The 22959-nt window shown below is 42.0% G+C and overlaps 1 protein-coding gene across 6 annotated transcripts in view; it reads left to right on the top strand.

The window, feature by feature from the left end:
* JAKMIP1 (janus kinase and microtubule interacting protein 1) overlaps positions 1–22959 on the top strand; it is a 142453-nt gene that overhangs the window by 95247 nt on the left and 24247 nt on the right. For all 6 annotated transcript variants that reach the window (XM_066573301.1, XM_066573303.1, XM_066573298.1 and 3 more), the window contains 5 exons: positions 8006–8134; positions 8829–8957; positions 9555–9638; positions 14374–14436; positions 15621–15719. In XM_066573301.1, the coding sequence (XP_066429398.1) occupies positions 8006–8134; positions 8829–8957; positions 9555–9638; positions 14374–14436; positions 15621–15719 (504 nt within the window). The remainder of the gene's footprint in view (positions 1–8005; positions 8135–8828; positions 8958–9554; positions 9639–14373; positions 14437–15620; positions 15720–22959) is intronic.

Here is a 22959-nt window from a genome sequence, read left to right as displayed (position 1 = left end):
GCACCATAGCACACACTCCTCGGCCTCAAGAGGGGTTTCTATTGCCATAAGCAAGAAAGTTCCCTTCACCCCTATACAAACAGAGATAGACCCAGGAGGTAGGTACTTATTCTTGAAAGGCATGATAGCACACAGACTGGTCTCACTCGCCAACCTATATGCACCAAATAAAAACCAAACTCATTGGCTATCACGGGTCATGCTCAAATTCAGAGATTTTGCGGAGGGTCTGCAAATAGTCGGAGGTGACTTTAACCTAGCTTTAGAGCACTCAATCGACACCACATCAAACTCCACTCCAACATCTGGCAGACAAGTCAATAGACTGAAAAGCCTCATGTCAGACCTTAACTTAAGAGATGCCTGGAGACTGAAAAACCCAAGTCTTAGAGAATATACTTACTTTTCACATATCCACACAACATATCACAGAATTGACTATCTACTAATCTCGGGCAAATACTTACACTCAGTCACTGCGGCAGACATCGGCTCAATTACTATATCAGACCATGCCCCAATTTCTCTCTCTCTGATAGTGGACAGCCTGCCGAAGAGGGAATGGAACTGGCGCCTAAATTGCACTTTGATAGATGGAAGAGAAAACCTTCTACATCTCACAAAGAAACTGGAAGAATTTTTCCAGTTTAATGATTCCCAAGAAGTCTCCACCCCAATTATCTGGGAAACTCATAAAGCCTACATTAGAGGGGAACTGATATCACTAGGCTCTAAAACTAAACGCCTGAGAGATAAGGAAATTAACTCACTCCTTGCTCAGATCTCTGAAAAAGAAACAAAACACATAAACAACCCCAATAGCGATACGCTAGAAGAACTCACGAAACTGAGAGATAAACTTAAAAATGTCTTAAATATAAAGTCGGCAAAGACCTTACTCTCATCCAAATACAAAATTTACATACACGGCGATAGAGGATCAAAAATAATGACGAGACTTATTCAAAAACAAAAAGAAAAATCCTTTATTTCCCAAGTTAGGTCCCCCACAGGGAGGATGATGACGGCCACCGAAGACATTACTATAGAATTCGAAAAATACTATACCACATTATACAATCTTAGAGGAGATACAGAGGAACCACAGGACAATACGCTTAACTTTTTAAAAAATTTAAAACTTCCGGGCCTTTCCGAAGAAGAAGCAACTTCGCTTATGCGCCAGGTCACGGAGGAAGAGGTAGCCGAGACTCTGGCCTCCATTCCCAACGGGAAGAGCCCGGGTCCTGATGGGCTCCCTATCCTCTACTATAAAAAATTCGCCAACATACTTATCCCACAATTAACCAAACTCTGTAACTCCTTACTATCTGGCACGGCACTCCCCAAACAATCATTAGAAGCTCATATCTCACTAATCCCTAAAGAAGGCAAAGCCCCAGATTTATGCAGTAATTACCGACCAATCTCTCTCCTTAACACAGATATTAAACTATGGGCGAAATTGCTCGCCAAAAGAATAGCGCCCTCTCTAACCAAGCTGATAAACCCAGATCAAGTGGGATTCGTGCCGGAGAGAGAGGGAAAATACAATACGACTCGAGCAATTCATGCCATTCACTACGCTAAACGTAATGGGCTCCCACTAGTTTTGATCTCCACCGACGCCGAAAAGGCCTTTGATAGAATCAATTGGAAATACATGGAGAATACCCTGTCCAAATTTGGCTTCCCCTCCCCGTTTGTCGAGGCTATTTTTTCCTTATATTCGGAGCCAACGGCTAAAGTACAAGTCAATGGCACGCTCTCCAGGCCCTTCGCTATCAGAAACGGAACTAGGCAAGGCTGCCCACTATCACCCACACTTTTTATCTTAGTGATGGAGACTCTACTCCAGAAAATTAGGCAGAACCCGGAAATAGAAGGCCTCAGGATAGGGGACACTACTCATACCACAGCGGCCTTTGCAGATGACCTATTGGTGTTGGTTACCAATCCAAACAAGGCGCTTCCTGCGCTTATGGAGACATTTGACCTCTTCGGTGGGCTGTCCAATTTTAAAATAAACTATGAAAAATCAGAGGCCTTGAACGTCTCCGCTCAACCTCACATAATCAATAGATTAAAAGAACGATATGCCTTTAAATGGCCTACATCCAAGATTAAATACCTTGGTATCACACTCACCGCCAATCCCTCCCAGCTTTATGAGGCGAATTATATCCCACTACTCAAAAAAGTGAAAAATCAACTCACGCAATTTAACATACCACTAATATCGTGGCTGGGAAGGAAAAACCTTATTTCCACTTACATACTCCCACCAATCATCTATATCCTACACACGGTCCCAATAGCAGCTCCGACCCCCTTTTTCTTACAACTACATAAACTGTTTAGAGACTACACATGGGGAGGCCATAAACCACGGCTGGCATTCTCCTTCCTGACCCAAAAACGCCCCCATGGAGGCGCGGGCCTTCCAAATCTACAGTTATACCATAAAGCCATCCACATTGCACGATGGATCTCCTTAATAGATACCAGGATATCCACCCCCACACTAGATATGGAGAGAGCAATATTGGGAAAAGACAACCAAGTGCTACTATGGATGAATGGTCCCCCTATGCACAAACAAACACACCTCAGTCCCATCACAAAATGCACAATAAAAATACTAAGATCTACCCGCCAAGGGGCTGCAGAGGATAAATTCCTCCCCCCAATGGCCCCGGCTTCTTTGATTCCAGCTATTCTAGCAAACAAACCACTCAAACGCCAGGGGTTATGGGACAAACTCGAAGACCTTACAATATACGACATCCTCACAGGTCCCATTCTAACAAACCAGGCGCAAATAGACACATACCTTCCACCCCGCCCCCTAAACTTCCTGAATAGAGCCAGTCTCTACCACACCCTGAGACAATTTCAATTAACTCACTCAAACAACCTAAGAGATCCACTCTGGTACGAGTCATACATCACCTTGACCCCGCGCCCTAAGAGATTGGTCAGCCAACTCTATAAAGGCCTCCTCTTAACAACTGCCCCCGAAAGGCCCTGGTTCCTCAGGGAATGGGAGAGAGAGTTGGGCCTCAATCTTAGCAGGGAGGAGATACTTAGGGTTCTGAAAAATTCGCATGGATTTTCTAGATGTGTCCGCATCCAAGAGAACTCATATAAGACCCTAACTAGATGGTATAGGACTCCCGTCACAACCTCTAAATCGTCCCCCACATCATCAGACATTTGCTGGAGGTGTGGGGAAGAGAGAGGAACTGCCCTGCATATCTGGTGGCACTGTGCTAAAATCAAACCCTTCTGGCAATCAATCACTGACCTTATCAATAAAATTTGCCACACAGCGTACTCATTTAAACCTGAGGAGATCCTAATTTGGCTGCCTACAAAGCAATTTAAGCCATCCCCTAGGAGTCTACCAACAACCCTGCTGACGGCGGCCAGGCTCTTGATCCCTCTTTTCTGGCGGAAAAAAGATACCCCACAAATCTCTCAGTGGGTAGAGAGAGTCTCACAAATCTTTCAATTCGAGGAGATGCTGGCCTGGGAAAACAGCTCAAGAGACGCATTCACAACACTCTGGACACCGTGGATCCAGTTCCAGGGAATTAGAAATAATCCCGATACTTAAATACAACTACCCCAGATATACACAGAGATCTGCCATGCCATGCCTACTTACTTAAAAGAACGTATCTTGCCGAATGTTTACCTCCCTTTCCCCTCCTCTCCCCCCCCTTCCCCCCCAAATCCCTGTATACCTAACCCTTGTTTTTCCCAAGTACGAGCCGAGTAGGGGCCGTCTTCCTACATTTTTACAACATCTGTTACAACCTGACATTATTAATATATACTCTATTGATAGGTCCTGCGAGACCTGACTGTACTTGTAACGAATTGGCTCTGTTTTTCCAACTTTATAATAAAAAAAGAAATTGTTTAAAAAAAACATTTCCAGATCCAAGATAAACGTATGATCAATGGGGGGTCTCTCTGCTGAGACCTTCACTTATGCGGAGACCGGAGGGGGGGCGGGGGGGGGGGGGGTAGACCAATTTCCCCTTCCTTCTCCTCCTGCATTGAGGAGGAGATTGAATGGAGCGGCAGTTACACATGTGTGGTACTGCTCCATTCATCTTCAATGGGACACTACCGATTGATAGCCAAGCGTTGTTGCTCAGCTATTTTCATCAGCGCCATTGAAAAGAATTGAGCAGCACCTCATATGCATGAGCAACGCTTCATTCATTACTGTGGGTGGGTGCAGTGAGCCCATGGTGACAACGAGACATGGAATCCCCAGCATAGGTGGTAAGTCAGTATTGGTACAACCCCCTTTAGAGATACTATATGCTTCAGAGAAGTCACATGGAGTATAGAAACCTCTAGTCTGTATATATTAATTGACTTCTGTAGGAGGGTGTTATGGGCTTGCTCTATGACCTTGCATTATGCTAAAGAGTGAGCACATACAATATATAGTGTTTTAAGTTACAATATTAACAAAGTACTGTATGGCTATTGTAACTTGGAGGAAGACAAAAAATGTCCTGTGGGTGGGGCTAATATATGAGGGTGGGGTTTACATAGACCTAAATATTCTGTTGTGTGAAGTTACCTTTGTTCCATGATTTCTGGTACCATACAGCAGTGCATTGTGGGAGCTCAGCTGAATGACCCAGACCTGAGTTGTTGGATCTCTTAAATGTTTGTGGGGTGCAGGTGAACCGCATACAAATTCTAAAAAGGAACCATCACAATTTCTGCATTCTCTTTGGGTGCGAATGGTGAAACTGACACACAGCGCAAAGTCAATACAAGATAAATAAAGCAAAGTATTTACAAGACTGCAGATTATTTTTCATTTTTTATGTACACAGCCACTATATTGTTGAGGGTGCTTTAGCACTTGTGAATTATTGTTTTGGTAAGGATTAATGACTCTTTGAACTATAGCATGAGATAATGCTCTGGAGCCCTGAAATGGCCCTCCTGGGCATAGTAACGTTAGAAACCGCGCTCCCAGCCGTCTCCCTGTACTAGAGTTGGCACAGGAACACATTGTGACACATTACCAGGTGCCCAGTGAATGTATCATGACCAATATCATCCTGACAATTACTGTCATACTGCTCGTGTGTTCAAGAATACTAGATAGAATAAAATTCCTGTAATCCGGCATCTAACAATCCAGGAATTCTCAAAAAAACCTGAATAAGGCATGGTGTTTTTATGGTGGACTGTCTTCTCATAGGTTTTCTATCCTGACAGCAGTGATCTGCAACTTCTAGCTCCTTGGCTCTTGTGAAACTACAACTGTAGAATGTAATGCCTTACTGTAATATGTGTAATTTAGTAGCTGGAGAGCCACATGTATGTAGAAGGGAAGATGTTAGGGGTTTTGTCCAAAAAAGTGCTGTTAGATATTGGTGCATAATTAAATTGAAGATTCCCCTTTTAAGTGAAGAAGAAAATCCATTTTAATCAAATTATCCTGTAGGAGTCTTTTTACAGCTTACCTTTTTAGTAGTCCTTTAGGGCAATATTACAAAGCATCGCTAGTTTGAGGTTAGAGCTTTTGTCTGCTGTCCCTTTCATACTTGCCCACTTTTTGGTTTCTGCGTGGTGGCCAAAAATCTCTCTTCTGAGGGTCTCATGCGTGCGTTCTCCTATACAAGTCTATAAGAATTATCTGATAATACAAAGAACGTAAGTGCTGGGAAATTATACTCCTTCTCGTCCGCCAGCGGACACTACCTGTTTTAGGACTGCCTGTTCCGGCTTTTTGAATTGTTCCTATTTCTCTGTAAGAAGATAATTTCTGGTGCCTACTAGAGATGAGCGAGCATACTCGCTAAGGACAATTACCCGATCGAGCATTGTCCTTAGCGAGTACCTCCCCGCTCAGAAGAAAAGGTTCGGCTGCCGGCGTGGGTGACAGGTGAGTTGCGCCAGTGAGCGGGGGGAGAGAGATATCTCCCCTCCGTTCTCCCCTGCTCTCCCCCGCCCCCCTCCGGCAGCCGAACCTTTTCTTCCGAGCGGGCAGGTACTCACTAAGGGCAATGCTCGATCGAGTAATTGCCCTTAGCGAGTATGCTCGCTCCTCTCTAGTGTCTGCCTTTAGCAGATGCTTAAAATTCCCTGCACCTAGTGAATTGCTCCAGATCCTGATGAAGATACACAAAAGAAGCCAAAGGCGTATGTGGATCACATGGTACACTAATAATAAATTCTACTAAAGATCAATAATCAGATCATACAAAAACTTTTATTGAAACCTGCATAAACCAGACACGGACAATTAAAAACTTGTCATTCGTGTGTTTTAGGATTTCATTTTTTTTTTTTCACAAGTAACCCAAGTCCATAAACATAACAGACAATGGACCCATGAATGGCCTCATGTATGATAAATACGGGTAACAATCACATAAATGCATGAAATGAAAACAGCAATATAGTACAAAAATGTTACCCAGAACTCCCATAAAACATATGGTCCTTTATTTCATCCCATAAGTCCTAATATTAAACCATGCTCACCAATAGGTGTTAGTAAGCGTGGGGTCATCTTGTCCCATTTCCTTCAGTGTTCTCTTCTCCCACAGGTTCATCTCACAGGTTTTTTGCGTGTTTGACTAGATGGCTTTGGTATTGTTTTATTTTGGGACTTGTGGTCCTTTTGTTTCATTGTATTTATATTTTCTTCTTATTAGAGGTCTTGGTAACCTTTTTATACTCTGTATTACTGCTGCTGTGATTTGATGCATTTGTGTGATTGTTGCCTGAATTCGGCATGTGTATTTACCATGTGTGAGGCTGTTCATGGGTCCATTTTCTATCATGTTTATGGACTCTGGTTATTTGTCATTCTTGTGGGGGTTTTTTGGAAAATTTTTTTTAATTTAATAATTTTTTTAATTGAGTTTTTATTTATTTTTTGCAAATAAAATACATTTCTCTCCCCCTCCCCTCGCATTCCCAACACTTAAATCAGCATATAAGCTCATATACATCAAACCTAGTAGTCGACAGATGTTTGACTCATTACATAATATCTTTAGATGTAGAGTCTTTGTCCTTAGTATCTTGGTGCGGTCCCCTCTTTCAGGGAGCATAGGGAGCCAGACAGTTATAGCAGATGATCCGTATAATATGTTTCTTGAATTATTAATTTTGTATTTCCCCCACAACCCACTGTGCCAAAACAAATACGCGTCACTCATCCCTAGGCTGGAACAGCGCTCTATTCTAGTTGTTGACCTTTGGTCTCCGGCGGGCCACTCCAGGTGTACTCAACTATTTCACCCATATTTTGTCATATTTGTAGCCAGCGGCTCTTTTAATATATATTCCTTTTTCCTAGGATAACAGGCAATTAGCTTTTGTTTTAAATTCGCCCGCTGTGGTGGGCATTTCATCCAGCCAATGCTGGGCTATCCGTTTTCTTGCCATATAGAGTAACCTCGCTGCTGCCAGTTGCTCTTCTTCCTCGATCGGCAGATCACTCACATAGCCGAGTATGCATACTAGTGGGGAAAGGTCCAAATTAACTTTGTAGACCGTACTGATTTAGTGAATGTACATCTATCCAATATCTACTCCATTTTGGGCATCTTCGCATCATGTGTACTAACCCCACCCTTTAGATCTTACATCGTAGACACACGTTTGGGATTTTTTTACAATTGTTTTGCATGATCTCCATATTTTATCTTTGGTGTGTTCATTGTATTAGTGTGCCATGTGATCCGCGCACACAGACCTTTTGGCTGCTTTTGTGTACTTAATGTTTTGTGTGTGAAACATTGAGCATGTGTTATTCTTGAGTGGTGATTTAGTCTAGTTCAGATTCTGATAAATGGGAATTTAATATATACCCATTATGTGGTGCTCGTATGTATTAATGGCCGTGCCCCAAAGATACTGAAAGGTCTATTAGTTTTCCTCATTTACAGTATGGGAATGTGTAGATACGATGATGAGACAAAGCTTTCCTCTTCCATTCTCATTTTAGAGGCATGTTGTGGAGACGTTTTTTGGATTTGATGAGGAATCCGTTGATTCAGAGACCTCTTCGGTTACCTCCTATAATACCGATAAAACAGACAGGACACCAGCAACGCCTGAAGAAGACATAGAAGATGTAAGTCTCTTCTGTAGCTGCTGTTGAAATTGTACATGGCTTGTGTTAAGTACAGTACTTTGGCGGTTGTGGAAGATGTCCCATCATTTGTACTGCCTTGGACAGGATAGAGATACTGGCACAACTCTTGCACTCTGTTTGAGTATTAGCTTTGTTTCACATCTGTGCCTGGGATTCCCCTTTCTTGCTCCATTCGGGAAGCGGGAAAGGGGAATCCCTGCACCTGAACGGTTCCATCCAAAGACGGAACCAAACAGCACTGGGATGACCCCATTGGTCCACTTGCTTTCCACTCAGCAGGCCGTCTTTGGGACGGAAGAAAAAACCCTGCATGCACCCCTGTCAATGGTCAGTAATGCAGCTTGGCTTCTTTTAAAGTGAACAGGGCTGAGCTGCAATACCACAGAGGACCTGTAAACAGGCGTTGCACTGTTTTTGAATAAAAACAGCATTGTTTAAACCCATTTAGGAACAACTTTCATCTTCTGCTTCTCTGTCATTTGCTTTTTATAAGGTTGGAAGATTGTGCGTGTTCAGGCCAGAACACAGCTGAGCCATTGCCTTAAAATCCTGAATGTACAGGGTGCAGATCTGGCCATTCTTGGAGAATATGACACATTAGAAGTGTTGTATGTGGGTATTTGTATGCTTCCAAAATGATGATAATGTGCTTCATTATTCATTCCCTTTGAAGAGCACTCCAAAGGAAGAAGCTGATTTAAGATTCCGTCAGCTGACCCGAGAGTACCAAGCCCTGCAGAGAGCGTACGCCTTACTGCAAGAACAGGTGGGAGGAACGCTGGATGCAGAAAGAGAAGCCAGGGTAATTTTCATTTATGTTCAACCTATTAACCTGGATACCATTCTATAGAAGCCCACTATGGCTTTTTTTTCCAACCAGGGTCAATGCAAACTAAGCAGTAGACCCACCAGCCATACAGTATAATCAAAATTGTTGCAAAAATTGTGGTGGTTTTGCAGCAATTATGAAAATCACAGCAAAAAACTACTGCAAAAACATGAAAAAAAGCTCATGTAAATATACTCTAACAACTAATGTCAATCTGGGTATCCTTTAACCCAAAGTAAGTTACTAGAAATGTCCTATTAAATAGTAAAGTAGGATTTCTGAGATCTGAGGAAACTGTAAGGGAATTCCTCTCCTTTATTATGATGGTTTTTACAACCAAAATTTTGTGCCGATTTTTTAAAATTTCTTTGTCTTCTCTAAATATCTTTTATAACGGTTGGAGATTTATTTTTCTCTGATACAGAGCTTCAAAGCCGAGGAGCGTACTGCATATAGTCCCATTATTGTTGTTAATATATAACAGTATGCTCCTCTAAAAAAACTGTACAAATATGAATGTATATATGATCTGTGTATGTATATAGTAACAATAGTTTTTGCCCTACACAGACCCGGGAACAGTTACAAGCCGACTTATTGAGGTACCAAGCAAAGATTGAAGACTTGGAAAACTCTTTATGTGAAAAAGGACAGGTAACAGCAAGAAAAGCCTTTTTGGATAAGCGGGTGTCTGTGCTTCTTTATACTATGGTTTTCAGCCTCCTATCTTGGTGGTGGGCAAAGTATTTGTAAGAAAAAGTTCTTCAGTAACGACTATTGCAATTGTCTGCTTTCGTGTTGGTCAAATCAACGACTACTGAACCTTAGATGCCATGAAAATCTTTGTAAGAAATGTGTGTGTTGATTTTTCATGCACAAAGTCCCTGCAGAGAAAAACTGATGCACTTATTCACTATTTTTTTGCATTGAGTTTTCCTTCTCGTGCATTTAGAAAGCATAATGCTTGGCTAGCAGGTTCTTCTACAGTCAGTTTTATGGCTGAGAACGTTTGCAGCACTGATCAACTGGTCTCTCTCATGAACATGCAAAAGCTGGGCCCTCCCCCCCTCCCCTTTTCACTTTCAGAGGCTGTGTAGCGTAACCACGCCTACTCAGTACTACACAGGTATCTCTCATTCTCGGAGTAGCTGCTGGTTTTGTTCACCCTCACTGCTAATAAGAGTAGAATATTCACCTGGAATGCATTACAGCCCTCTGTAATAGTGGTTTTCTCTGGTCTCTGTCCTGATTTGCTCAACTATGCCCTAGCATTGTCATATAGCCCTCTGTAATAGTTTAGAGGAAAGGCAGTGAATGCATGTTTACAACAGAGGAGCTGGTTGGGGTATTGCTGTACCTTTACCCTAACTGAAGAATTTGGTAATATTTCAGTTCTTTAGTCTGCAGTGGCTTGGAAAACGATACAAGCATAGAAATCAAACAATCAGAAATTTGTAATAAAAACCAATTACAAATAGTCTTCATTTTCAAAAACACATTGATTTAAAAATAAAAAAGTGCAATGGTGTGCATAGGCTGTAATGCATAGCTCATAAACCATTATGGGCACAAAGCTAGTTACAGAAAGTTAAGGTCATGTCATTATATTTTACATTTCTCATCAGCTTTTTATGGGTCCCTTTTGACCTATAGTCACGGAGGCGGGTTTCCTGCAGATTACAGTAACTATTTGATAAGATTATACCCACAACTGCCCTTGAAAGTGGCAGGAGTGCCAGAAGTGACAAGAAGGGCACCGCACAGAGCCGTTTATTGGGTACAAATTGCACATAGTTCATAGAAAGCTAAAAAATGATCAAGAAGGATCTCTCTTATTTAAAGGGCTATTCCATTTTCATCAAATAAAGGTTATTTTTATATATAATGAACAGTTATGCAGTCTCCAAAATTATTTTATCAATTTCTCACGGCTTTCAAGATCTCTGCTTGTTGTCATTTGAAGGGAACCTTAACGGTTTACTTGCAGTGGATATTAACCCCTTAACGACCTATGATAAAACTAAACGTTGTGCACGGTGAGTTTGGCAGGAGCCAAGCCAGCACATTCTGTGTGAACATAGCCTTGGTACGCATCATATGCGGATTGTCTGTGCGGAAAATCAGCAGCATTTACAGCGCCGACAAAGTGGATGGGATTTAAACAAATGTCACCATGCTGTGGAACAAGCTAAATCCATACGGAAACTGACATGCAGTGAGGATTATAAATCCACAGCATGCCAAATTTATGCTGCAGATTTTCACCACAGATTCGACCCTTTGCAGTGCAAAAAGGTGAAATCTGTGCAAATCTGTAGAATTTCTGTAACTAATTCACACAAAATGTACCATTTGATGCAGTTTTTGCCACTGTGGATTGTCACGATTGCTACTGATTTTCCATGTTGATCCCCTTCATGTGTCCATACCGTACAGTATAGTTATCAGTGCTGTGGTGTCACTAGCGTCCGCCACGTGACCAGGACAGGTTATCATCTACTGGAAGTTAACGATGAAGCTTCTCAGAATGAAGCTAATCCACGCGTTCATCTGCTGCAGCTCTTAATTCAAATCCACTGCAGAAATTCATGCGTGGATTTCCTGTGGTGAAATCTGCATTTTTTTTCCCCCGACATGGATACCCATGAGGACCTGGCCAAATTACGGCTTATTTATCCGCAGCCGGTTCACTCATCGTGGCCTCCATAAGTGTCTGCCAGGGTTTAAGTACAGGTCTGACCTCTGTTCTTGTAAGCAGGGATTATATTCTCATTGTTGTTCAGTGGCTGCACCTGCACATAATAAGGCGCTGTCAGTGTACCGCACAAACCCTGGTGAGGAGAAACCTCCAAAACCCTGCAGGAGCGCAGCAGAGCTGCTCCTCTTACTGCGGACATCATAGTGTTAATGAGCTACAGTGTTATTAGGTGTTAATGAGGTGTGAAGAGAAATATTACACTAATTCCCTCTGAGAATAGGAGTGTGTTATTCTAGTGTGTCTTGGAAAATGCCATCTTTGTAGAATGTCATCATAGAACATACTCTTACACATTACTGTTCTGTGCCGGGTGCTTGGACTACATCTAAAATTGGGCAATGGCCCTACACAGCCAGATCTGCGATGGATCCTCCGGCTAGAGGTTTCGACGCAGATATAGAACCAGCCTACCCGTCACATTTGGACATAGCCTAACACTCACACCGTTTTTTCCTCTTGATTTCTCCAAGAAATCTGTGCAAGCAAAAAGTAGCAGATCTTTTTTCACCATTTGTGTGGGTGACCCATCGCCAGCAGTAGAACTCTTAGAACAACGTTTGTTTCTTGTATCTTGTTGACTTTTTTGGAAGTTGTTTGAAGTTTTTCTCTCTATTCATATTCAAACCAACAAAAAAAATTCTGCTGGTTGACATCCAAAAACAGACCAAGGCCATATTTACACGGCCAATGGCGAGTTCTACCTGAATATATTCTCGGGCACAACTCAAAGAAAATCTCATCGCACTCACATGCATATGCAATTTTAATGCGAGCTCGATGATTTTTTATATATATATAATTTTTTTTTACCTATTAAAATAACTTTTTCACTTGCTTTTTTTCCAGAGATATTTGTTTTTCTCGCAAAATGCATTGCAGTTTTCATAGAAAATTGCAGGATTGCAAGCAGAACATTGGTCCAAATTTCTCGGACCAATATCGCACCCAACCGTGTAAATATGGCCTTAGGCTCCATTCACACGGGGCAGTTCAGTTGCAATATAAAACGCACCAAAAAGTGCATTTGCGAACTGTGTGTGTTTTTGGCTCTATTTTACTACAAACAGTAAAAACACACATGGTCTCACCAGTTCACTTTGTGGGGTGGTTTTTATTACAACCAAGCTGCCCCGTGTGAATGGAGTCTTAGGATCTCTTTAGATCAGATGACTGTTAGGTGTATAACAGCTGTCCCACTGACCATCACACAGTTCAAAAAACGGAGGTAAAGCAGGCCGAAGAACTCGTCTATTAACTGCTTGTTTGCAGGGAATGGAAGCAGGAGGCCAGAAAAGTGAATGTCTGTTTCCACGGACCGATAGTCGCTTGGTTTTTAGGTGAGCGAAAAACCAAGCTAATCTGACAACTAAGAGATTTCTTACTCCCTGGCCTGTTGGTGGCTGTGGGTACATTGATCAACTATTGCCCAAAACCACTATTTCCAGTGGATATTCGGACGTAATCGCTACATGAATGGATCTAAACTTATGAGTCATGTGACCTAGCTGCATAGCTCTGTGTCACGATCATCTGAACTCCCACAGTGCATTTAAATATAGGGAATAGAAAAATTTTGTATCTAGCTTTGTGTACGGACAGAAGAAAAGTCAAGTAACTAAGGGCCCTTTTATATAGACCAATAAATAAAATAAATCTTGTTATTTGTGTAGTGCCAACTTATTGCGCAACGCTTTCAGGTAATTTTTGTTTATTACCCCCCCAGTCACCAATCTGGGTACTCATTTTACCGACCTCTGAAGGATGGAAGGCTGAGTCAACCTTGAGCCGGCTACCTGAACCATGCAGAGATTTAACCCACAACCTTCAGGTCATGAGCGAGCGCTTAGGACTGCATTTCTGCTGCCTTAATACTCTGTGCCACATGACTTATAGTTTAGATTCGCACATCCAGCGGGGATCTGAACGATGATATTCAGTATTATTCATACCCTGACTGAACAATGAATGAGATTTAATTTGCTTCTTATTCATCATTTCTGCATTCAGGAAACTAAAGGACAGACCGGCTCAGGTAAACAGGCAGCCATTCATCTATGAATGACTGCCTGTTCGTTGTGAATGGAGGCGGTCTGGCCAGAACGATCTACAGACCCCACTTTGCCTCCAGTCACCGAGTAAGGGCTCTTTCACACGGGCGTATATTTCATCAGTATTTTGTGAGCCAAAACCAGGAGCAGGTCCAAAATATGGAAGAAATACAAATCTTTCCATTACACCTTCTCCCTGGATGTTTCACTTCTGATTTTGGCCCGTGTGAAAGAGCCCTAATGCTGTGATGTGTAAAAGCACAGAAATGATTATGGCTCGGATGACCTGTAGGGCATCTGCGGCCAACAGGGTCATCCCATGTAAAAGGGCCCTAAAAGTAAAATGAGCTCATCTACAGAAGTAGTTATGCCAATTAAATTAGTGTCATTGTACCTAAATGAAGCGAGATTTAGCAGTTATGTCCCACCTCAATGACTCCTACTTGGATGTCGCAGCATTGGTACTCTTCTACCTCTTAGTGTCTTTGATATGAGGTGGGGGTGGCTGAGGTGAGATGTTTCTGTTACATATATAGCCATAGACTGGTTTCCTGATACATTTTTGTACTTCTATCTTCCGTAGGATTCCAAATGGGTAGAAGAGAAACAGCGGCTTCTGAAGAAAAACCAAGAATTGCTAGAAAAGGTATTCAGTCTCCTCTCACTCTATGTCCGCCAAACATCTATTATAATATGCTGGTGAAGGGTTCACGAACGTTAAGAAGGTTGCTTCATAATCTGTGTTTTCACAAACAATTAGGTCATTAGGGGCCAATTGGTGATGCTAATGTCCTTATTCCAGGCCCCTAATGACCTCATTAGTTGTGAACTAGTATAAAATCTCTGGCAGTCACCCGCCTGCCATTTCTTATAATGAATCCTTTCAACCGGGCTTTCATTCTCCACTAAAGGCTGACATGGCTTGTCGTATGTATGCAGGATTTCCATTGCTGTGTAGATTCAGTAATCAATCTCACAATTGATTGACAGACTCAAGAGAAATGAATGCAGACTATTAATTAAGTCACATGGTTCACGCATTTCAAAGGAAATGAAACATTAATCACTCCTAGAGCCTCACTCTTTTCGTAATGAGCCCTTGCACCTCCGCCATTAGGTTTCAGAGTTTTCTGGCGCCATATGCAAATGAGCTGAGATGTCACGTGGCTTCAAGACCTGCTGAGCTAACCAAGCCTCTGTTCTCTTCTTAGACAGCTTAATGCATCATTCCCTGTTACACGAGTGACACTATGTATCAAGAGAAAGGGGTGCAGTTAGTGGAGCAGTGGTTAGAGATGCAGACTAAGGCTATGTGCATTCAATTATGTAATTCAATGAATGGCTGTGATTGGCTCATCAAGCGTCGGCTGTGATTGGCTGAGGCCGCGGTCCTGAGCCAATCACAGCAATCTCTTGGGGTATTCAACTGACGTTACCAGGAAGAGAATGCTCTGTCACCGCTGAGGACGACACGGAAGACTGATGGAGCGCCTGGAGAGCAGCGAGAGGGACCGGGAAGCAGCCTGCTAGGTAAGTATTAAGACACCCCCTGAAAATAAGACACTGTGCCTCTTTTGGGGCAAAAATTAATATAAGACAGTGACTTATTTTCGGGGGAAAACGGTAGTATGTAAGGCCAAAAAAAAGACATATGTACATCCAGTTTAGCCTATTACCCCCACCCACACCCCACCATGTTGATTCAGAGGAAGGCAAAATAAACCCATTGAGGTAGAATATATATTTCTTTTTTATAAGTTTGTCAAAATTCTAAGAAAAAGCAAGATTTCATTTTTAATTTATTTATATATTTTTTTTTGTTAATTCTAGATATTTAAATACGAACTGGATGAGAACCATCTGAAAAACGAAATCCAGGATGCCAGAGACCAGAACGAACTCTTAGAATTCCGCGTTCTTGAACTCGAAGTAAGAGATTCTCTCTGTAAACTGTCCCCGGGAGGAGACGTTGCTTTTGAGTCTCGGATTAAAAATATTTAATACACTATGCCTCATACAAAACATGGATATGTGGGAGTAGGACGTTTTTGCATAAAGTCAGGGGAAGTACGAAAAAGAGAGCATGCGTTGCCTTTTATATGTTGCGGGAGAGATTAGTTATTGGCCCATGACTGACCAATGGGAGCCGTTTATTGCACTTAATGTCAGATTCGTTGTACATATTTGCATGCACCAATCATCTAGTTTCCTGCATGTCGGTGCGCACTGTTAATTATGTTAATCCTGTTCATTTTAATGTTTGTGTATTTCAACATCGCATGTTTAACAAATTTTTTTTTCACCAAATGTATATTGTTTTAAAGTATTTTTTCATAATAAAAATCTTTGCCCTCCGGGATTTGCTTGCATTTATTCCATCTCATTTCCAGCATGTAATTAAAGTGTGTGTTTTTATTTATTTTATTTAACTTTTTTTCTTGTTTTCTTTTTTTTCTGTCCTTCCTTCCGTTTTTATTTCTATTAGCATGAAACCATTGACCACTCATTTCACTTTGCCTAAAATGCAGTACATTCAGGTCTACTCTATGGTAAGCACTGCAGTGAAATGTTAGACACTTACATTCTTAGAATTACATTTCTTTATAATCTGCTTATGTCTGCGTGCGGAAAGACGTGCTCGAGTTCTCTGTCTACTGCATCACCATATGCTTGTAATTTTACACATTTAGGCTGGATTCAGACGACCGTATATTGGCTCGGTTTTCACGCGGAGCCGATATATGGTGTCCTAATCTGCGGGGGGGGGGAGGATGGAAGAGCCAGGAGCAGGAACTGATATCCCTCCCCCTCTCTGCCTCCTCTCCACCCCCTCTCCGCCCCTCTGCACTATTTGCAATTAAAGGGGGCGGGAGTGGGGCTAAGTTCTGAGAATTAGCCCTGCCCCCATCCCGCCTCTCCCCATTGCAAATAGTGCAGAGGGGCGGAGAGGAGGCAGAGAGGGGACGGGAGCTCAGAGCACTGCTCTTGGCTCTTCCAGGCTACCCCCCCTGCAGATGAGGACGACGTATATCAGCTGGGCGTGAAAACCCAGCCGATATACGTTCATCTGAATCCAGCCTTATATAGTACATACTTATTCTTCAGTAATATACAACACTTTGTCCCATTGGGGCTCACAGTCTAAGTTAACCTATTAGCATGTTTTTGGAATCTATGGGAGCCGCCAGCATATATCAGCCGAACAATATGGAAAGACCCAGCTTTTCCAGCTGCATATAAAATTGGCCGATATCCTACAATTCCTGACGACTAAAAATCAGTCATCTGAATGAATGCAATGGAATTTAATGCTTTAGATAGTCGCGATTTTATGGCTAATAGGCCTTGTGGGAATAAGGCTATTAGCCATAAAAACTCTGTTATACACCAGTTTTACGGTTTTTGATGAACTTCTGGTTCTGTTCAAACTAATTCTCACTGAACCAAACTTTTTGCTAAAGTTCGAAGAAACAGCCAAACTGAATGTTTCGCGAGTTTGCACATGGCTACTCTTCAGCTAACCACACATTTTAGTGATTCAGGAGGGGTTTTCATGGTAAACAATTTCCTTTTATATCTAATGGTTGTGCACAACTAATATGCTATACCTGTCCAAACCGTATGACTAAGCCATGATGACCTCCTGTTGCTTGTACTGGCACTCTAACCAAAATTGTGCAGCCCATGAATCTAATTTAAGATGCCATTTTAAATAACAGTTCTATGTCCGTACTTCTAAGCATGTGCCTGATTCTCATCACAGCCTCTATTACCTCATTTAGTCACTAGAAGAACAATGCCTATGTGCTACACTTATATTGATTGTAAGAATTAAAGGGGTATTTCGGGCCTTGGATATTAATAACTTATCCTAAGGGTAGGATATCATTACCAGATTGATGAGGGTCTTCTGCTCAGAACCCCATAAATCAGCCGTTTGAAGAGGTCAGCTGAGTGCCTCAGACTCTTCACTTCATACCAGGCACAGTGCCATAAATTTTGTAGTGGTGGTGCCTGGAATAGCAGCTGATTCCTTTTTCCTTTTCACTTGAATTGGACTGAGCTTCACTTAGGCCATGTGACAAATGAACATGGCGTCACTGGCCAGAAAAGATGATGCAGCACTAGCCTAAAAATCATAAAGTAAGCGTACCTGAGCGGTGACCACTTAGCTTTGACCACCTTAAAGATTTAATAATAAAGCACTTTAGACCTACTTAGATTTAAAAAGCTATAGTTAACAGACCTAAAAAATAGCAATTTCCCCAAATATTTGTGTAAGTGGAATTTTTTAATTTTCTACTCAGTAGGGCCTTCTTTCAAGACAGCAGAAAACTCACTGGGAACTTGAATTCCCGTCTATTGGAAACTTTGTAAAAGTTTTTTCTTTGTCGTTCATCCTACTGGGACCTAGGCTTTATCCCTTTTTTTGTTAACCAATAAACAGACAAGACATGAGCTCTTTGGGTTTTTATGCTGTATTTTATTGGTATTACTATACTGGTTTGTTGGGTTTTTCAACATAATTTGTTGATTTATTAGGAGATGCTTGTGAGCTACTCATATATTATGCTAGTAACTATCCGGCACATTACTGTAGCTTTAGGGCCATACATCTCCTTACTACAGAATGTAAGTGGTCAGTAAATCTATTCTGCCATCCTAGAAGGATCCTGCATGGCTAGACCTATCCCAACAGCCTTCACTAAATTCCCAGTGATTTCCATCTTACAAATATTGTATTTTAAAGGCCGTTTTAACGAACTGGGTGCACAATGTATATTGGTGGGGATAACGATTGAGAATTCTATGCATGCATCTATAAACTAACATTGCTTTTTTACTTGACAGATTCCTAATGAAATGCTTTATTTTCTCTAATGATGATAATTGTATAGTAATCTGTTCTTAAAGGGGTTTTGTCATAAAAAAATTATCTAAACTTACCTATTCCTTCCCTGTCTGTCTCCTTATCACATCTTCTCCTGATTGAGCTTCTCCAGTGCCCCAGGTCAGCTCACTGCAGGCTGGGACCAGCTTGTTATGAGGGCTGCTCATCACAAACTCCTTCCGGCTGGGTCAGTGAAGGTCACATCCCTGTGCTGTAGCTTCACTGCCTAGGAAGGAATTGTAATCTATTTCAGAGACAGCTCGCATGAGCAATCTCTGAAGAAGAAAGGCAGTCCTCCTGCTGGCCTGTGAGCTGTGACATAGTGTTCATTGGCAGACTGCCAACCTAATGTACTAACCTCACAGGAAGGAGAGGAATCAGGCAGTAGTGGTTAAGTGACCCTCTGGACTGCAGGAGACAGGAGAAGATGGGGGAGGCGAAGATCAGGTAAGCAGACTGATGGGGGAGGAATAGAGTAGTATAAGTATAGCATTTTTCTTTTTTAGTGACAGAACCCCTTTAAGGGAAACTCCACCTTTCAAAAAAGAGTTGTAAAAGCTGTTAGAGTTTATAAACCTTATATACGGGATTGAGTAACACTACTTTCATTGACTTATTGTGTCCTGCTTTTCAGTTTCATGATGTTTTCTTCTTCATTCAAGGTCAAAGCTCAGTTTATTGATGCAGTCTGACAGCGACCTGTAAAGTTTTCACCAATGCACCCTGCAAAAAAAAAAAACTAAAACACAAAGTATCATCTAGTTATCCATATTACACTATCTATATCCACTATCCTGCTGCCTTTTTGCTGCTAGTGTGGATCTGCCGATTGTGTAGAAGAATGTTACTAGCATTTCATCTGACTATAGATGACATTGAGTACGAGAGAGCCCCGATCTAAATGCCATGTCAATGGGAATCTCTCCACTTATACGTTGTTCTTACTGAGGGCAGCCTAAGGTAGAGACAGGTATTCTGATTACCTCCAATATGTATCAGTGAAGTAGTTTGTCAGAAACGTAAGGCCCATTTAGACAACGATTATCGATCAAAAGCAGTCTTTTGAGCGATAATCGTTGTCTAATTGCACTGACCGTGCAGTTTTCGCTGATCAGCCTTATCAGGAGTTCATAGCAGGGTACAGCTGATACTATTGTTTCAGCTGCATCCCACTCCCTGAACACAGGCTGGGTATGAAGAATACAGCGGCCCCGCTTGTCTTCTGCATACCCTGCTCGGAGCACTTAGCTGTATAACAGCTGGGCGCTCCGAGCAAAGTACAGTTGGATGCAGAAGACAAGCTTGCCACTCATTGACTGTCTGACTATTACTGTGCGTAGAAAGAGACCGCTAGCAAATCAGTGGGAGTAAAGAGTGGGGCTAACCTGCAACTACGTCCTGTAGTCCTCTTTGTATAGTTACTACAGCTAAAACGTCAGTTTCTGACAGGCTAATTCAAAGATATATAAGACAGACCTAGTGTCATAGTGTTCCAAGCAACATGTTTGTTTGCCACTACCTTATGCTGCCCTAACAGAGGATACCATAAAGGTGGTGACAAATTCAATCTGAGGCATATGGGTGTCAAAGACTGTGATGACCCCACCCTCCATTAGAGTGGAGTACCCAGCATTTTTACATGATCACCTACTCATTTGATTGGACATTGAGTAACACCACATTTCACTGGCAGAATGTGTAGGCATTGGCATTTTCCCCTGGCACTAATAACTGATGCCTCGGAATTTTATCAATGCGCAAAGCTGATCGGCTGTGAATGGAGAAGAGAAACATGACAGTGAAAGAAAGCTAAAAGTTTTTTCTCAACTTCAGTAGACTGCTATAAAGTATGAAAGTTGAAGGCTCCTCTTTAGTGTGTATTCGCACACAGCACATTTGTTGCAGATATTTTTGGGGTTTTTTTTGCGTCATATGCATGTCATTTTTGAAAGTCCTGTTCAAACGAATGGAACAGTTGTAGAAATGTCTGCAACAAATCTGTTGCATGTGAATATACCCTTAGGGCTTATTCAGGCGACCGTATATCGGCTGAGTATTCACGCCGGTGGATATACGGCGTCTCTCTCTGCAGGGGGAGGAGGCTGGAAGAGCCAGGAGCAATGCTCTAAGCTCTCGCCCCTTTTTTGCCTCCTCTCCACCCCTCTGCACTATTTGCAATGAGAGGGGGTGGGGCTAAGTGCCAGGAATTAGCTCCGCCCCATCCGCCTCACCTCATTGTAAATAGTGCAGAGGGGAGGAGAGGAGGTAGAGAGTGGGCGGGAGGTCACAGCACTGCTCCCGACTCTTCCAGCCTCCTCCCTCTGCAGAGAGGGACGCCGTATATTGGCCGGCGTAAATACGTGGCCGATATACGGTAGCCTGAATAAGCCCTTAAGGAGGCTTCACGCACAGCATTTTTTGGAAAACACACTTGCAATTTTTGATGTGCTTTTTTGAGCCAAAGCAAGAAGTCAATTAAAAAAGAATGCAAACTATAAATGAAGGACTTGTACTTCTTCCTTCCTGTTGGATCCACTTCTGGCTTTGGCTCAAAAAACATCAAAAACTGCGAGTGCATTTTCTAAAAGATGCTGTCACCTGGACTTGTTACATGGGACTCCACCTTCAGGCAACTTGAATTTATTGTTTTGTGTACATGTTTAATAATCTCTATAATTTAATATTCCTTTGTCAATGCCAAAGTACAAATACTGAGGTCTGCAGCTTTAAAGGCTGCCAAGAGGGCATGGAAGTCGGTGAGCAATAGTTGTGTGCCTTATCTGTGAAGACTATGGTTTTTATAAACACAGTACTAGTCAAAAGTTTGGACTCACCTTTTCATTCCATGGTTTTTCTTATCTTCTACATTGTAGATTCATATTGAAGACCTGAAAACTATGAAGGAACATGCATGGAATTAAGTAATAAACAAACAAGTATTAAACCATAATGTGTTTTATATTTTAGATTCTTTGGAGTAGTCCTCTTTTCCTCTGATGACAGTTTTGTACACTCCTGGCATTCTCTCACTCAGCTTTATGAATCACTAAATGGTTTGGTTTTCAATTAACAGGTATGCCTTGCCAAGAGTTAATTTGTAGAATTTCTTGTCTTCCTTATGTGTTTGAGACCATCAGTTGTGCAGAGGCAAGGTTCCACACAGTACTTAGGCCTATTCAACTACTGTTCTGTCCACATTATGACAGGAACCACTCAACTAAGTAAAGAGAAACAGCCCATCATTACTTTAAGAGATGGTCAGCCCAAAAAATCTGAAGAACTTTGAAAGTATCCTCAAGTGTAGCCATGAGAACCACCAAATGCTATGATGAAACTAGCTCTCATGAGAACTATCCCAAGCAAGGAAGACCAAGAGTTACCTCTGCTGTAGAGGATAAGTTCATTAGTTACCAGACACAGAAACAATAAATTAATGGCACCTCAGATTAGAGACCACATAACTGCTTCACAGAGATCAAGTACTAGACATATCTTGCCGTCAACTGTTCGGAGGGGACTGCAAGAATCGGGCCTTTACTGAGAAACATCGACAAGAAAAAAAAGAGACTTGCTGGGGACAAGAAACACAAGGAATGGACATTAGACCAGTGGAATCTTTTGTATTTTGGTTTGCTGAGTCAGAATTGGACATTTTTGTTTCAACCACCTGAGATAAAGAAAAGGTACACAGATGGTATATCCATGTGTGGTTCCAACTGTGAAGCAAAAAGGAGGAGGTGTGATGATGTGTTGGTGCTTTGCTGGTGACACTTTGGGTGATTTCTTCATAGGGCCTTGAGTGGCGCAGAGTGTTAAGGCAGCAGTATGCAGTTCTAAGCACAAGTCCCACATGCTTCAGGTAGCCGGCTCAAGGTTGACTCAGTCTTCCATCCTTCCGAGGTTGGTAAAATGAGTACCCATAAATTAACTGAAAGCGCTGCTCAATACGTTGGCCCTATACAAATAACAAGTCCCTTCCCATTTCTTCAAAATTTAAGGCATACTTAACCAGCATGGTTCCCACAGCATTCTGCAGTTACATGATATCAGGTGTGTTTGTGCTTAGTAGGACCATCATTTGTTTTTCCGCAGGATAATGATCCCAAACACACCTCTCATAGCCTTCATAATCACCCAACCTAAACATAATTGAGATGGTTTGGGATGAGTTGGACATTGGAGTGAACAGACGTGCTCAGCACCTCTGGGAACTCCTTCAAGTCTGTTGGAAAAACATTCCAAGTGACTACCTCATCAAGCTGATTCAGAAAAAGCCAA

Source organism: Eleutherodactylus coqui, chromosome 7 (genome assembly GCF_035609145.1).
Source record: "Eleutherodactylus coqui strain aEleCoq1 chromosome 7, aEleCoq1.hap1, whole genome shotgun sequence".
Taxonomy (NCBI): Eukaryota; Metazoa; Chordata; class Amphibia; order Anura; family Eleutherodactylidae; genus Eleutherodactylus; species Eleutherodactylus coqui.
Note: the sequence above shows the minus strand (reverse complement) of the source record. Positions and strands in the feature narration are given on the sequence as shown.